General features: G+C 40.8%; 1 protein-coding gene across 1 annotated transcript; it reads right to left on the bottom strand.

Moving 5' to 3' along the window:
* Window positions 1-384: 384 nt before the first annotated feature.
* LOC111584890 (MBT domain-containing protein 1-like) lies at window positions 385-15,803 on the bottom strand. The gene is made up of 19 exons (XM_035940947.2): window positions 14,389-15,803; window positions 12,938-13,175; window positions 12,155-12,288; window positions 11,233-11,344; window positions 10,214-10,293; window positions 9,793-9,910; window positions 9,427-9,561; window positions 9,060-9,148; window positions 8,808-8,906; window positions 7,809-7,944; window positions 7,644-7,699; window positions 5,809-5,913; window positions 5,593-5,740; window positions 4,297-4,379; window positions 3,288-3,525; window positions 3,130-3,201; window positions 2,095-2,277; window positions 1,665-1,749; window positions 385-1,376 (listed from the first exon to the last, which is right to left on the bottom strand). Exons 1-19 carry the CDS (start codon window positions 14,467-14,469, stop codon window positions 1,322-1,324), a joined length of 2,247 nt encoding a protein of 748 aa, XP_035796840.2. The 5' UTR covers window positions 14,470-15,803; the 3' UTR covers window positions 385-1,321.
* Between the last annotated feature and the right edge of the window lie 2,376 nt (window positions 15,804-18,179).

The raw sequence follows: 18,179 nt of genomic DNA, 5'->3' as shown, positions 1-18,179 counted from the left end.
AATGAACGACTGAATCCGGTTTAAAGGATCATTCAGGTTTATTTCAGCTGCTGTTTCCATTTATCTGTCCAATGAGTTTATTGGCCCAGCTTTGTTCCATTAAGGACAATTCTCACAAATCCACAAGTTTCAAATCATGTTGGACAAGTTTTTAGTCATTTTGGAAAACATTCCGAATATATTTTCATTTATTTTCCACAGTTGGTGAATTTGAGCAGGTTTCAGCTAATTTTGGACTTGGAAGAGCAGAACAGATGCACATCATCTGCATAAAAGCGGACATTTTTGAATAATTTAAGACCAATTTTGAGTCATTCCGGAAAATTTTTTTGTCATTTTGAATAGTTTTTGTAATTGGGGGGGGGGGGGGGGGGGGGGGGGGGGGGGGGGGGGGGGGGGGGCAAGTTTTCAGTCATTTTGGAAAACATTTTAACATATTTTCACTTATTTTCCACATTTTTGGAAAATTTGAACAAGTTTCAACTAATTTTGGACTTGGAAGTTTTGCATCACAGTGGACAATTTTTCAACAACTTTTCAGTCATTTTGGACATTTTGGATCATTTTTTGTCATTTTGTACAACCAATCTTCAAACTGAAAGGACCTCCGACCCTTTTTTAATGATTCATGTACGAATCAGAGAGCTTTTGTCTTTTCAGGAAACACAGCACGTAGAAATAAAGCAGAACGAGCCTTTAAGTGATTCAGGAAAACATTCTGATAAAACACCTTCAACCAAACTTCTGTCACATTTCATATGATTTAAAACTTTCTATCAAATTTTCTGCTGAACTCCAACCATCTGAATTTCAGCTTCACACCCTCAACTCTCTGATATCTGAAACCAGGAAGTGAAAGACGAGCTGCCGTGGCTCTGATTGGCTGGTTTTTCTCTCCATGGTGTCCTGACGCTTCATCATCCAATCACACTCACACAAGTTTCTCTCATTTTGGACAAGTTTAGAGTCATTTGGGACATTTTTTTTGCTCATCTTGCACCATTTCTTTTCTCAAGTTGTTCAACTTTTGAGTCTTTCTGGACCAAACTGTTGCCATTTTAGACAATTCTCAAGTCATCTTAGGATGACTTTCAAGACGTTCTTGAAAGTTTTTTGTCATTTTGGACATTTTTCTGTCATTCTGTGCATTTTTTTCCACCATTTTAGACAACTTTAGGGTCATTTTGGACCATTTTTTTGCATTTTGGACAGCTTATGAGTCACATTTTTCGTCGTTTTGGACATTAACTCGAACTTAAATGTTAGCCTCTCACCTCAAGTCTCTGAAGCTGAAACTGAAGTGAAAATCGAGCTGCCGAGGCTACCGTTGCTGGTTTTTCTCTCCGTGGCGTTTTGATGCTTCGTCATCATTCACACTTGAACACAAACACACAGTGTTTTTAAATGAATTCATCGTGACGTCACAGTTTCACTTTGATTGCAGTTATGACCTTCGAACACAAACACAGGTCGAGATCTTAGCCTTGAAGAACAGAAAAGTTTCTTGTGTTTTTTTTCCTGCTGATTCCAGAAGATGAGCAAATTTGCTTCTTCAGATTGTTTTTTTTGGCTGTTGTTCTGTTTTTTGCTCTTAGGAAATGAACAGACGGAGTGAAACTGTTTGTGTCACAGTAGACAGATAAAGAAGGATGGATGAGGCCTACTGGAACTGAACAGAAGATCCGTTGGCTTCTGTTTCCATCCTCTGAGGCTCCGAACCTCCAACATTCTCCTCCTTCACCTGAGACCCTGCAGGAACAAACAGGACCAGAAGATTCATTAATACCACGACACCTGCCTCCTGGTTACTTACCCACTGGTTACCTGCCCCCTGGTTACCTACCACCTGGTTACCTACCACTTGGTTACCTGCCCCACCCCGGTTACCTACCCCCTAGTTACCAGCCCCATCCCGGTTACCTGGCCCCCAATTACTGGCCCTACACCAGTTACCTGCCACCCGGCTACAAGCCTCCTGGTTACCTGCCCACCGGTTACTTGCCCCCTAGTTACCTGCCCCACTCTAATTATCTGTCCTCTGGTTATGTGCCCTCTGGTTTCTTATAGCCTGGTTCCTGCCGCCCCCCCGGTTACCTGCTCTGCCCTCGGTGCTGCTGTCCTGGTTGGTGGTGGTCGGTTGCGCTGCTGAGGCTGGAGGGGGGGGCGATGGGTAGTCAGGCGGAGTCTCGTTCTCGTCTCCTGATAGGCTCCTGGGAACGCCGGTTACCACGGCGCCCGAAAGGCTGACAGGGCGCTTAGCGATGGGCAACTTCCTCTCTGAGAGACAGAAACACGTTTAAATAGTAATCTGATTACATCTCACACACAGAACAGAGCAACATGGACACGATTGTTCCAGGTTTTTGAATGAAGAAACAGTTTATTTATTCCTGTCATTCTAACGGTGTCATAGTCATGGTTCTCTCTCCTCCTTCATGGCTGTTCTGTTTTCCTTTATACTGTGGTGGGAAATGAGTTCACCAAAAACGCCCTGAAAATGCTGCTTGGAGTTCAGAGGGTTAAGCAACATAAACATCAGCTCAGCAAAACGGAGTTCCTTCTGGGTTAAATTTAGGGTTTTATTACAGAACTTTGTAGATTTTTTGATTATATCCAGCATCTGTAACATCCCAAAACGGCAAATGTGGTCTGTTCAGTTTGACATATTTCTAAAGTCGTAAACAACACAGAGGAACAGAAACACATCATCTGCATAAAAGTGGACATAAAGAATTCATTCATTATTAATCCATTTTTCTACTCATTTTTGACAACTTTTTAGTCACTCTGGTGATTTTTAAAATAATTTTAGATCAGTTTTGAGTCATTCCAGAAAGATTTTTGTTATTTTGAACAGTTTTTTTGTCATTTTGGACACTAACTTGAACTGGAAATTCAGTTTCACACCTTGAATCTCTGAGATGCAGATAAAATTGAAGTGGAAGATGAGCTGTCGTGGCTCTTGTTGGCCGGCTTTAAAATTTTGCAGAGATTAAGCAGACATAAGGAATTAAGAGGCAGCGTGTAGATGAAAATGAAATGTTAACTGATTAATATTTTGTTATTAAATTCACCAACACTGAGAAAGTTGTACTTTATCTTTTGTAAAGAAATCCTGAAAGGACCTACTTTTCTTCTGTCCTTTGTACTGCTGAGATTTCTTCCTCTGTTTGTTTGCTGCTGACTGCAGATCTCTGGAGCCTGAAGACACAAACAAACAAACACTTGTGTAAAAGCTGATTATCTGCTCACAGCTCTAAAGCTCACCTGTCACTCAGGTGAGTTACCTGTGTTTACAGCCGGCGGCTGCAGCTGGTATCCGGTCACCTGACACCAGCCCACTGGGTACAGGTCAGGTGACTCGCAGTCCACCCATTGGTCGTACTCGTCCTCCCACCCGTCGAAGTGTATCCGTAGCAACCGGTGGACGATGCGGGTCACGGTGGCGACACACACAAGGCGGGGCTCCATGAGGTCGACAGCCTCCAGCTTCATGCCCGGACGGAAGCCGTGATTAGGGACGTTCTGATGGAGGATGGAGGTCAGGTTAACGTCTACAGGTAAATGTCTACAGGTAAACATCTACAGGTGAATACTTACAGGTGAATATCTACAGGTAAACACCTACAGGTAAATGTCTATACGTAAACACACACAGGTAAACATCTACAGGTAAATATCTACAGGTAAATATCTACAGATAAAAATCTACAGGTAAACATCTACAGGTAAGTATCTACAAGTAAACATCTAGAGATAAAAATCTACAGGTAAACATCTACAGGTAAATGTCTGTAGGTGAATCTCAACAGGTAGATATCTACAGGTGAATATCTACAGGTGAACATTTACAGGTAAACGTCTACAGGTAAACATCTACAGGTAAACGTCTTTCAGGGATATATCTACAGGTAAATATCTACAGGTAAATGTCTACAGGTATATATCTACAGGTAAATATCTACAGGTAAATGTCTACAGGTAAACATCTAAAGGTAAATATCTACAGGTAAACACCTACAGGTAAATGTCTACAGGCCAATAACTACAGGTAAATGTCAGCATGTTTCTGTGGTCACAGTCTCTGCTGCTGAACTCAACAGAACGATTTTGGTGCTCTAAAGTTTTCCAAACTTTTTGATGAATAAAACAATGCATGCAGAAAATACAGTCAGATTTTTTAAGATTTCCAGTTGCATAATTTCTGTATCCAATACTATACTAGTTTACTAACACCACTTTACAATCAGGATAAACCCTCACAGACGTCTGTTGGCTGTCTCCAGCTGCTCTCACCTTGTTGAAGAGGTTCACTGGAGCTGCCACAGACTTAGTCTCCTTCAGATACTCGAACCATCTGAAGGGAAGGTTGGTGTAACCTGAGAAACAGAAGAAGCTTCATTAAACAGGAGCCTCGACATGTTTCCAGAGCAGGAGAACCAGTGTTGCAGGAGCACTGAGAGCAGAGCATCACTGCACAGGGACTTCAACAAAGATGGAGTTCAGATCTAAATTAGATTTCTACAGTATCTATCTGAAAACTTCTTGATCACACCTTGCATATGATTGTAATTTAAATATCTTCAGGAATGCAAAGACATCAGCTTAGGCTCAGGGCACATGTAGAGGCAATTTTTTATGATTGTTTTAGATTTAAAAAAGAAAACCAGTGCTTTAAAAACATCCAACTTTTCATCCAAAGAATGGCAGAACCTTTTAAAAATGTCTCAGTTTTCTAAAGATGTCACAACTTTATAAAAACGTCCAAACTTTTAAAGGACATCTCAATTTTTTAAGATGTCCCAACTTCCTAACTCTATCAAGACGTCCAAACGTTAAGATGTCCTTCTTAGAACATCCCAACTTTTTAAGAATGACCCAACTCTCTGAAAATGTCACAATCTTCTTCTTGTAACTTTATAAGAATTTCCAAACTTTCTTAAGACGTCCAAACTTTATAAAGACAAAAAACATCCAAACCTTCTAAAGACATCTTAACTTTCAGAAACAGTCCCACCTTTTTAAAAACATCACAACTTTCGAAAAATGACCTCGCTTTCTTAAAACATCCAAACTTGATAAATACTTTCAAAATTTTTTTTAAATTTCACAACTTTCTAAAAAAATTCCCAATTTTTTAAAGATGTCCCAACTTCTCAAAATGTCTCGACCCTCTAAAAATGTTCTGACTTTCCACAAACGTCCTCCTTGTCCTTGCTGGTTGTGTATCTGCTTTAAGGAGGTTGTGCATCTGTTTTAAAGTGGTTGTGCGTCTGTTTTAAGGTGGTTGCACATCTGTTTTAAGGTGGTTGTGTATCTGTTTTAAGGTGGTTGTGCATCTGTTTTAAAGTGGTTGTGCGTCTGTTTTAAAGTGGTTGCATGTCTGTTTTAAGGTGGCTGTGCATCTGTTTTAAGGTGGTTGTGTGTCTGTTTTAAGGTGGCTGTGTACCTGCTTTAAAGTGGTTGTGTGTCTGGTTGTGCATCTGCTTTAAAGTGGTTGTGTGTCTGGTTGTGCATCTGTTTTAAGGTGGTTGTGTGTCTGTTTTAAGGTGGTTGTGCATCTGTTTTAAGGTGGTTGCTTGTCTGTTGTACCTCTAGGGGGCGTCAGTTCGATGTTATTGATCTCACAGAAGCCGGCAGGGAAGATGGAGGGGGAAGTGGAGTGGTAGCAGAACCAGTCGGAACCGTCGGCCGCCTCTGATCCGTCGATGCCGATCATCAGGTATCCGTCTGCCAGCACCTGGTGGAGGAAGCAGCAGGTTACACGGAGCCGGGGGCGGACCGAGTCGCAACAGAACCTCAGCTCACCTTCCTGACTGTGGCCACGCAGATGGCCGACAGGTTCAGAGGGTCGATGGCCTCCAGCTTCATCCCGTCTTCAAACCAGGAGCCGCTCTGGTCCACCTCCTTCACCTGCAGGATGACGGCAACCACCAGAGAACATAAGAGAACATTACCGTTGCTCAGTTGGGGTTAAACTTGAGAACTAGTCAGAAGACTAACAGTGACACAGTCAGGCGTTCTACAGCCCTCCTGTGGTGACAACAGGGAACTAACATACCGAGTCAGACGGAGGAAAAACATCCCACCTCAGTAAATATCCCCCAATTTTTTAGAAATGTCCCAACTTTCTAAAAAAGTCCAAGCCATTTTAGAACAGTCCAACTTTAAATAGATGTTTCAGCATTCTAAAAATATTCCAACTTTCTAGAAGTTACCCAACTTTCAAAAAAAGGTCCCAACATTCTAAAAATGTACAGGGTCAATAAATAATTGAGGTACTTTTGAAGTCCATGGGATATATCTTGCATACATTTTTATTAAAAGTAAAAAAAACTAATGTTTTATATGTTCATTATGATCATGCATTTACAAATTCCATAAGTAGTTATTATGGAAACAATCACTTATTAATAAAAAACAACTGGATATCACTAAAATGTCCACTAAATAACTGTCTCAATTTAATAACAATCACCTTCTAATTAGCTGAACAATAATAAAATGAGCTCATTCAAAAATTGTTTTGATTGTGTTCTTTTAATTAAGTTGCGATAATCATGATAGATATTTCTTTTTTCGCAATAGATAAAATTTTAGATGGAAAATAACAAATATTATTACTTTCAGCTAAGATACCCATTAAAAAAACACCTCTCAAGGAAGTGTGTTAATTCTAAATCACATGACCTGCTCCACATGATGTCATTTCCTCCATGTGGTGTTTGGTTATAGGTGGCCATGTTGATTTTAGGCCTGACAACAGCAAAAATGTCAACTATGATACAAAAAGTCCTGCAATTATATATCGACCATACAAGCCTTGTCCCACTTTTCAAGAAACATCCCAATTTTTTTCTAAAAATGTTGCAACTTTCTAAAGATTTCCCCACTTCTTCGCCAACTTTCTCAAAAAAAAAGTCCCACCTTTCAAAAACATCATGGCTTTCTCAAAGTGTCACAACTTTCTAAAAATGTCACAACTTTCTTAAAGCATCCCACCTTTCAAAATACATCCCAACTTTCTCTGAATGTCCCAAAATTGTTGGGATGTGTAACCAGAAAGTTGAAAAAAATCAGCCAGGTGATGAAGGCGACTCAGAAACTACAGGTGAGAACAAAGTGAGCGGAGCAGCATAGTCAGGTGTTCTACCGCCCTCCTGTGGTGACAACAGGGAACCAACACAAACGCAGTGATGTGGACAGATTTGGAACTGTGAGGATATAAATTGTGAATAACTGATAAATTGCTGGAATACTGGGGCTGAAACTTTTAAGCGTTCTGTGCATAGCTCTTATATATTTATTCTTAGGATATATATTATTTTTTAACATTGATATTGTTCATTTGTGTGGTTTAGTTTGTTTCCATTTTATGTTAAATTAATGCTCTATGTAAACTTGATACTGTCTATTATGAAAAGAAACAATTAATCATTTGTATGTAGAAATACACTCAGATATTGTACTTTTTGATACTGAGTGTATGAGTCATGTCAGAAGACAAGTTTTTATATTTAAAATCTTTGTAAATTTGGTATCGTTGCTTTTAAAAATGTCTTTTAATCCAGCTTTCTTTCATCCCGGAACAAAAGACAGAGGAACAACACACGTGAACTAATGAGAAAAACATTTGACATTACCTTAGCGAACAGTTGTCCAGGTGCATCCATCTGACCGCCCAGCTTCTTTGACACATCTGGAAACAAATACAAACTTCTGTCATATTTCACCTTCACCCTCATTAACCGTCTGTTGGTTTGAATTCAACATTTTCCAAATGGAGTCTTGAGCAGAGTTTGACCCACCAGAGCGTTTGAATCGGTGTCCAATGGATCGAGACCAGCCGATGCTGTGGATCAGAGGACTGTACATGTGACACCAGAAGTCGTCTGTTCCGTCATCGCACTCCTCGTACACGAGCCGCAGGCGACCGCCGATCACCTGCAACAAGACAACATCAACACCTAAAAACACCTGGATACAAACACCTGGATACACAAACACCTGGAAACACAAACACCTGGAAACACAAACACCTGGACACACAAACACCTTGACACACGGTCAGCGGTAAAATCTTCACTTTTCTGTCAGTGTCATTGGAGCTCTAGTTAAACAGCAACTCACTTTTAGCCTTACAGCTAGTCTGACAGCTCGCCAGTAAGCCTAAAGATGACTTAGCCTGACAGACAGTTAGCCCAACAGATAGTCTAACAGTGAGTCTGACAGTTAGACAGCTAGCCTGAAAGTTAGCCTGACAGTTAGCCTGACTAACAGCTAGCCTGACAGTTAGTCAGTTAGCTTGACAGTAAGGCAGTTATCCTGACAGTTAGACAGCTAGCCTGATGGTTAGCCTGACAGTTAGCCTGACTAACAGCTAGCCTGACAGTTAGTCAGTTAGCTTGACAGTAAGGCAGTTATCCTGACAGTTAGACAGCTAGCCTGATGGTTAGCCTGACAGTTAGCCTAACAATTAGACTGACAGTTAGCCTGACTGACAGCTAGCCTGACAGTTAGTCAGTTATCTTGACAGTTAGACAGCTAGCCTGACGGTTAGCTGAATAGTTAGCTTGAAAGTTAGCCTGACAGTTAGCCTGGCAGCTTGCTTCAAAGTAAGTCTGACAGTTAGCCTGTCCTGGACCAGTTTAGTTTCTCAGCATTAGCTTCCAGAGTAACTGGAACTGTGCCAAATTTCATTTGAGGATCCAAAACAACCTGACAGTAAGTCAGACTAAGAGACAGAAGCCTGGAATATTTGGTAAACTTGCTTTATGGCACAAACACCTGGACACAAACACACCCACCTGTTCAACCAGAGCCACTCTGGTCCGACACAGGTGAGTCTTGTCCACCACCTCCACCCTCATCTGCTTCTTGAAGGGGAACTGCATGCTCTCCTGCACCTGCACCAAGGGGACACATTCATCAACGATCTGACCACAGTGTGAGGGTAAGGATTGTGGAAAATAAATGTCAATGTCAGGGTCCTCACAAGTGAGTGTGTGCACATGTTGTGTATGTCCTGCGTGTGTGTTGTATTGTGTGTTTTGTGTGACCTTGGAGGAAAAGTCCGGCGGCAGAGTTTTGGATCCCGTCAGTCTTTTAATCAGGAAAGTTTTCCAGTTGGTGAACCTGTGAAGGATGGCTGTAACACACACACACACAAATTCACATTAAACATTTGCAACCTGGTGATAAACATCCAGCCAATCACGTTACTGTCCTCTGGTCACGTGACACCTGAAGCTACAGGTGGAGTCCACTAACTAACTAGCAGGTTTATTTCATCAATATAAACAGTCAACAGACAGCAACTGTGACCAGACTCTTTAGATTAAGAGTTTTAAAGTTCGGCTACGTATTCAGACGGGTGACGTTTGGCCATGTTTGTGTTACCATGGAAACACAGGTTAGAGTCCTTACTCTGAGGGGGAACCAGAGGTTTCCCACCAGCTGCACACCATCCGACTGGATGGATGTCAGGAACACACAGGTTCAACCAGAAGTCTCTGGTGGAGTCGCTGTCGAAGCCCTCGTAGCGAAGCAACGCCTTAAAGCCTGCACGCACGCACACACAAACACACACGCACACACGCACGCACACGCGCACACACACACACACACACACACACACACGCACACACACGCACACACACAACAGAAAACATAAAGTAGAACACAAACAGGTCAGGTTTTAGGGGCACATTTAAAACTCTAACCTCTGTTACTGTGTGCGCGCGTGTGTGCGTGTGTGTGTGTGTGTGCGCGCGCGTGTGTGTGTGTGTATACCAGCCAGTTTGATGATCCCAGCGATCCAGTAAACTTTCATCGGAAGACCACTGTCGGTGTTCGGAACCTCGACTCGAACTCCTTCCCCGATGTCGCCCCACGACTTCCCCATCGGCACCTTGACAACAAAGACACACAAGTTGTGTTACTTACGTTTTCATTTCCATAAAAGACTCTTTAGTTTATCAATATCAGGTTTACTGCCTCATTTTAATACAGTTTGCCAATAGACATTCATGGAACATGGCATTTTCAATAAGGCAACACTAAATTTACACACACAAAACTAAAATTTTGGAAAACTGTGATATCAAAACATAGCTAATAATCAGCTGGAGAGGTTTCATGGTGATATCTGTGTGTGTCTTTGTGTATTGATGGTTGTGTAATGTCGTGTCATGTCGTGTCATGTCTTGTCTACATGTTTGAAGCAGCTGACTGGAGCTCCCATCACGTCTCCACCTCCAAGGTAACGGCCCCAGTCGAACACCTCCACAGATACTGCAGTAGACAAATAAACAAATAAAGGAAATGTGTCGCATCGACAAACTATCATTGATTGAACCTGCATTCAGGACAGCCTTTGACATGTGATTGGATGATTCCCTCCTTCATTCAGGCCCAAACACACCTTTACCTGCATGTTCACCGGTGCTGCAGGAGATGACAAAACTGGCAAGTTTTATCTTTATGAAACCTTTACAGTAGGGATCAACCAGTTACCAGCCTACTGAGTGTTAAGGCTGATATTATATATTAATGGTATCGATGATATCTTTATCGACCAACTATCGTAAAATACGTTAAACGTTCTCCTTTGGCTCAGATGCAGCTCCTCTCTATCTGCAGTCTCAGCAATGTCCCACTCACCACTCTATCTGACTGGCTGTTACACATCATGAGCGATTGTTTACACAGAGAGACAGAGGAGCACACAAACAGAAATTGATGAATGTTTTTAATAAACACAATAGTATGAAACAAACATTCCTGATGTTACACAGAATGACCAGCTAACAGATGCACATCACCTGCAACCAACTCTGCTGACAGTGCTAGGCTAATGCTAACACTGAGATATTAGCTGTGCCTCCTAGCCTGCAGCTAACACCATCTGGAGCTCCTAACATCTTTTTAAAGTCAGATTAACTCTGACTCTGTTCTAACTGACAAAAAAACAACCTGCAAAAACTGAACGAGAAGCACAAACTTCAACACAAATTTGGGCATTAGATGCTTTGACAGTGGCTAATGCTACGCTAACTGCCAGCAGCCAGAGATCAGACTGAAACAGACTCTTGAAAACACTATTAATGCTCAAAGGTTTGGACTTTAGTGGGAAATAAAAATGACTGAACAGTGCTTACTGCTGCATCCTTGACAGTTCTTACATTCAGACCTGTTCACTTGTTTTTAACCTTTAACTTGTTTTAAACTCACCGTTCTTTTTGACGCCGGCCTGCTGGCTGGCTTGATGCTGAGCGTAGGCGGCCAGTTTGGTCATCAGAGGCTGCTTCTGAAGAACCTTGGCCTTCTTGGTGGGAGGCTTCCCCTTTAAAAAAAAAAACACATTGGACACAAGTTAGACAAATAAAATTAGCATTTCGAGACACAAGATTCAGAATCTTAACAGGAGCCCTGATTCCTCAAATGTCAAGACGCACATGTTTTCTGTGGCTCCTATTTCCTGTTACAGTTTGTAAGATTTTATCATGTTTTGTTTGTTTCACATGTTTTTAGCTGTTTGCTGTAGTTTGTCAGCCTCATTTTTTATCCTCTGAACTTCATAAACTGCCAGCATGTTTGGAAGTCATGCTGCCGTTTAAAAACATACCCCAAAATTACACCAAAAACTGTAAAAACAGAAAGAATCATCAGATTTTCAGTTTCTTTTGAATTGCTCATCTATAACACGGCGTTCCTTCAGGAAAATCGATCAAATCTGAGCTTAAAATCATCATCAAAATCAATTTATTCTACATGTATCATTAAAAGAACGGCCAAAAACAAACTATTTGCTCAAATAAGATGCGGTGAAAAACAAAAATTCTTCCCTCCTCGACACAACTGTGAAGCCAAAACTGACTCCGCTGCGACCGACAGTCACAGAACGAACATTTAGAGAGTTTCAGCTGAACTGCAGGATGTGGAAACTAAACACAAATGAAACAGTTAGATATCCATATTATGAGGAACCTCCATTATTTCTAGGTTGCCAACATCGGTGGACACTCGGAAAAATGCTGATTCCAGGTTTCTTACATTTTCTGGAAAATAAATAATCTGAGAACGTTTTTTCCTCTTGTCATTCTAACTGTGATTTTCGTATAAAGTTATGCTCCGGTTAATCCTGTGAGTCTACCTGAAGCCTGGCGAGGATACTGGCCTTCTTGGAGTTGGAGGAGTAACTTCTGGAGCAGGAAACGCTGCAGAAACGTTTGGTTTTACTGTAGAAAGCATCTCTGACGCCAACCATCCCGCACATCTCACAGGTGGCTGAGGACAGCAGACACACAATCGTTTCAATAATCTTATTTTCTGGATGAACTAATCAGCTGTTTGGTTTCTAAAATGGTGAAAATGTAAAAAATATACATATATATGGATCAGTTTCCCCAAATGTCTGGAAAAAAAACAGAAAATATTCACATTGAAGAAGCTGCAGACAGAATTTAATTTTTAAGATATGACTGAAACTGATTAATCAAAGTAGTTGATTAATTTTATTGTTGACAGCTGATGGATTCATTGCTGCACCTCCAGTTCACACCGTATCCTCAACGATAGCAAAAAAATCTCCAGCTGAAGGTCGCATGACAACCGACAGAACTTCATCCTGATTCTTAAATCTTCTGGAGGCGACCAAACCAGAGCTAAAAATCAGGATTCATTCATCTGTTGGGCTTTAAATTGGAACTTTTTACACTTTTTGGTTTGATTGAAGTACATTCAACAGTTGCAACTAATAAATATTTTAACTCATCAGTTGCTTTCTGGATAAACTGTTCAGCTGTTTGGACTCTAAAATGTGGATCAGAGTTTCCTCAAATGTCTTGTTTTGTGTAAAGAAGCTGCAATCACAGAATTTAGGCTGCTTTTGATGAAAAATGACTCAAACTGATAGAATCCTGGTTGATTCACTGACCCATGCCGGCCTTGCCGTCAGGATAGGTGTACACCTGTCCGTTGGTCTTGATGAGTGTCAGGGAAGATGAGGATGACGGTGTCAGCTGCGTTACTCCTCCTAAGTCTTCGTCCTCGCTGTCCTCAGGGCTGGACGCTCCGCTGCCGGCGCTGGACTCGGTACTGCAGCTGCTACGGTCCTCATCCAGGCCATCCAGCATCCCGAAGGAGTCCCGCCGCTTCCTGGACGGACGCTCCACCTGAGGAGGAGCTCAGTGGTTACACAGACCTCACAGTGAAACACCTGAACCTCACAGTGAATGACCTGAACTTCACCATGAAACGTCTCAACACCACAGTGATCCTCCTGAAGCCCAAAGTGAAGCCCCTGAACATTTCAGAGGGTCACATTTACAATATCTCATTTTTATGTCTTCAAAAATGTATTTGATGTAGAGAATACACATTTATTGTAGCGTTCTAATAAAACAGTAAAACCTGAATGAAAGCAGGTCGTCATTCTAGATGTCTGTCTGTGAATGTGTTCTTCTGCTCTGACTTCATGTGACTTTGAAGCAACAGCTGATCCAGACAGTCTCCCTGCATCCTCTGTGTCCTGACAGCTGTTGCATTCAGTGTTTGGGCTCAGTGAGTTTGCAGGTTGGTAACCTGCAGTACTGCAGTGCGGGTGCAGACGGAGGCAGAGAGACGCTGACTGACAGAGGAGAGAGAGAGACTCTGCAGCCGCAGCTGGCGCCTGTCAGAGCGGCCAGATGACCTCCACGATTCTGGAGATTTCAGCTTCCTTTCAGTCCTGACAGCATCACGCAGCCCGGCTAACACAAACCCCTGCAGGGACTCAGTCAGCTGCAGCCTCTGTTAAATTCGGCTCACGGGAACAACACGTACCGACACAGTGTGTTTCTGAAATCGCTTTTTTTTCGTGCGGATCGACCGTGACGCTCCGCGCCGTGAATGTAGATGAGAACATAGCGGGAAAACAGGACAACGATAAAGAAAGTGAAATTTCACCAAATTTAAATATTTTATTTGTAGTTTATGTAAGCCGAATAAAAGGTAGTACCACCTGGTTTATCAAATAATTTAAAATACTGTCCACTGAGGTGTGTTTCTTTAGGAATCATAAAGGAAATCTAATATCGGCTGATTTTCAACGGAGTTTCGCCAGGAGACTGAACAACAGATGTACAGGTTATGTTTTGTCACATTTTAAAGGTACTTTAAGCACAATGTACACGCCGAATCTAAATTTATCTTGGTGTCGTTGATAATCTGTTCAAATGTCTTCATAATTTTCACATTTTTTTGTCAATGAGCGAAATAAATTTAAAGTAGCGGATTTCTCAACGTGGGGTTGCAATGACTCTCTATCGGCTCTGAAGCAGCCGCTGCCAGCCACAATAACAAAGCTCCGTGCGGGCTGCTGGCGGTGAGACAGGCCGCAGGACTCACCAGGTCTCTGGGGTTCTCCATGAGGCGGGCCGGGGCGGACGGTCGGTGGTCTGAAGCTCCAGGACCCGCAGAAAAATTCATTAAAGCCCAGCGGCAGACATATCAACACGGCTCACACTGCTGCACTGCGCATGTGCCAGAACAGCACAAACGATCGCTGATTAGCTGCTGGTTCTGCTTCGCGTGTTGAGACCAGATGAGCCGTTGAGTCCTCCAGCGACTCCTGCAGGTCAGCGGGAGAACAGCAACGCAGGTTATCTGAGGTGACTGCAGCAGAAACACTCTTCTTCTGTAAAATCAGCCTCAGTCTGATTCTGTACAATACTAAAAAAAAAGGGAGACATTAGACATTTGAAACCAAACTGGAAGAGAAAGAAGAATAAATAAAACTGGTTTATCATCCTGTCAGATATGGTTTAATGTCAAACTCTGATTCTGTTTACAGTTAATGTCAAGAACTGTGTCAACAGTCATCTTAAAACGTGGTACATGTACAGATCAGCAACACATCAGGGAGGAGTCTGATTGTCCCAGATTCATCCTGCTGTTCAAAACCAATCTAAAACCAGTCTAAAACAAGTCTAAAACAGTACAAAACCAGTCTAAAACCAGTTCATAACCAATCTAAAACCATTACAAAACCAGTTCAAAACCAGTACAAAGCAAGTACAAAACCAATGTAAAACCAGTACAAAAACAGTCTAAAACCAGTACTTAACCAGTCTAAAATCAGTACAAAACCAGTGAAAAGCCAGTCCAAAAACAGCATAAAACCAGTTTAAAATCAGTACAAAACCAATCTGATACCAGTACAAAAACAGTACAAAACCAGTATAAAACCAGCATAAAAAACAGTCTAAAATCTGTACAAAGCAATTTTAAAACCAATCTAAAACCATACAAAAGTAGTCTAAAACCTATGAATCAAAATGCATGATTATTTGTTGTAAGACGTGTTTCAGTGATTCCAGTTTTAGGAGTCATTGGAAATAATAAGACTGACATGATAAACATCTTTACAGGTGTACAACTGTAAAATCGGTTCAAAACTAACTTAAAAACCAAGTCCAAATCCAATCCCAATCAGTCCAAAACCAGTCTGGGACCCCTTTACAATCAAGTCCAAAAACTAGTTTGAAGCCAGTTTAAAACTACTACCAAACCAGCCTACAACCAAGTTGAAAACCAAGGACAAACCATTTCCAAATCAGTTTCAACCCCAGTCTGGACTGGTATAAAACCAGTATAACAGCAAAGTCTAAAATCAGTCTGAAATCAAGCCCAAAGTCAAGTTTAGAACAGGTCCAAGACGAAGTAAGCAAAACAGTGAGAAAGATTTCTGTCTGGATCAGCTGTTATTTCTCAAGTTTGGTTCTGTGTTTTCTTCTGTTGTCTCACTGGATGAACTGTGATAAAGAATAGAAGCTGCTAATGAAGCCGATTACAGGAAAGGTAACAGAGAAATGCTGCAGCGTCACTGCTGACCTTTAAAGGTTTAACTGACTTTTGTAGTTTCTCACGGAGCGTTTGGCATGCAGCTACATGACTCGGTGAAACACAACAAACCCAAGGGCAAACTAAAGTTCAATTCAAAACCAATGTTAAACCAGTTCAAAACCTGGTTTGAAATCAGTTTAAACCCAGTATCAAACCACCCTGCAACCAATCTGAAAACCAAGGAAAAAAACAGTCCAGAGTAATCCAAACCACAGTTTGACACCAGTATAAAACCAGTCTATAACCAGCCCAAAACCAACTTTAAAACCAAGTCCAAATCCATTTCAGAATCAGTCCAAAGTCAAGTTCAAAACCTGTTTAGAACAATCCAAAATTAAGTCTAAAATCAACATAAAACTATGTTCAAATTCAGACTAAAACCAAGTCCAAAATCAAGTTTACAACCAAGACCAAAACCAATTTGTAAGACCAATTGAAAATTCAGTCTAAAACAAGCTGAAAAAGAGTCCAAATTTAGCCCCAAACCAAGTCTAAAACCAATACAAAATCAGTACAAAACCAGTATAAAACCAGTTTAAAACCAGTAAAAGCCATTCAAAACCAAAATTTCAAACCACGTCCAAATCCAAATCAGAAAGCAATTGATAAACTAATTTAAAACCAATCCAAAGTCAAGTTTAAAACCAGTCCAAAACCAGTCTAGAACCCTTCTACAACCATGTCCAAAACAATTTTACAAGCAGTTCAAAATCCAATTCAAAAAGAGTACAAAATCACTCTAAAACCACTGTAAAACGAGTCCAAAACCAGTATAAAACAGTCCAAAACCAATATAAACTAGCACAAAATTAGAACAATACTAGTATAAAACCAGTACAAAACTGCTCTGAAACTACTTCAATACCAGCTGAAAGCCAAGTTGGAAACCAGTTCAGGTTAATAAAGGGTACAAAAACCAGTCTAAACCCTGTCTAAAACCAACTTTGAAACCAGTTCAAAACCAGTATCAACTTTCTATTTTATGATTCAAAAATTTAATTGAGAATCATACATGACCAATAATTATCCTTTAAAGAGCAACAGAGCATAAAACATGTTGGATTTCTGAATGGAGGTTTGAACTGACTACACGGTTTGTTTGTCACTAAAATTAAAGATAATTAAAGAATTTTAAAGTGACAGATTTCTTGTAGGAGTTTTGTATGGACTTGAACAGTGTTTGTGTGATGCTTCTGGTTCGTGTTTGTTTTGCTTTGTTTCAGCTGGTTTTGATTTTTTTTTTTTATATCTGAGTTAAAACATCTAAAAATGGTTTCACTCGTCTAACTGAAGGATCCAACAGCAGCACAGAAAAACACAATTATCATGACATTGATTTAAGGGTGAGAGAACATAAAAATACCTGATCTGTGAGTTTCAGGAACTTTACATGTTCAGATCAGCAACAGCATCAGGGAAGCGTCTCGTACGTTCATCTTGCAGTTCAAAACCAGTTCAAACCAGTATCAAATTAAAGTGTGACCACTTCATACTTCTATGAAACCAGTTCAAAACCAGTTCAATTTATATGAAACAAGAACAATTTAAAACTATATAAAACCAGTACAAAACCAGAATAAAACTAGTCCAAAACCAATGCAAAACTGGTCCAAAACTAGTCCAAAACCATTTCAAAACCAGTACAGAACCAGTCCCAAATCAGTGCAAAACCCATGCAAAACCAGTGCAGAACCAGTCCAAAGTCAAGTTTAAAACCAGTCTAGAACCCTTCTACAACCAAGTTCACAACCATGTTACAAGCAGTTCAAGGTCCCATTCAAAACAAGTTCAATAAGAGTACAAAACCAGTATAAAATCAGTCCAAAACCAGTCCAACACCAGTCTAGAACCCTTCTACAACCAAGTTCACAACCATTTTACAAGCAGTTCAAAGTCCTGTTCAAAACGCATTCAAAAAGAGTACAAATCAGTCTAAAACCAGTCCAATGCCAGTCCAAAATCAGTATAAAACCAGTACAAAACCAGCATAAAACCAATCAAACAACAATCCAAAACCAGTATAAAATCAGTACAAAACCGGTATAAAACCAGTACAAAATTAGTACAAAGCAAGTTCAAAAAGAGTACAAACCAGTCTAAAACCAGTCCAACACCAATCCAAAACCAGTATAAAACTGGTACAAAACTGCTCTGAAACTTGTTCAAAACCAGCTGAAAACCAAGTTGGAAACCAAGGCCACAATTAGTCCAAAACCAGTTTATAAACAAATTTGGAAACCAGTTCAAAACCAGTATCCACCCGGACTAAAGTCAAATTGAAAACCAAGGCCTAA

Source organism: Amphiprion ocellaris, chromosome 19 (genome assembly GCF_022539595.1).
Source record: "Amphiprion ocellaris isolate individual 3 ecotype Okinawa chromosome 19, ASM2253959v1, whole genome shotgun sequence".
Taxonomy (NCBI): domain Eukaryota; kingdom Metazoa; phylum Chordata; class Actinopteri; family Pomacentridae; genus Amphiprion; species Amphiprion ocellaris.
Note: the sequence above shows the minus strand (reverse complement) of the source record. Positions and strands in the feature narration are given on the sequence as shown.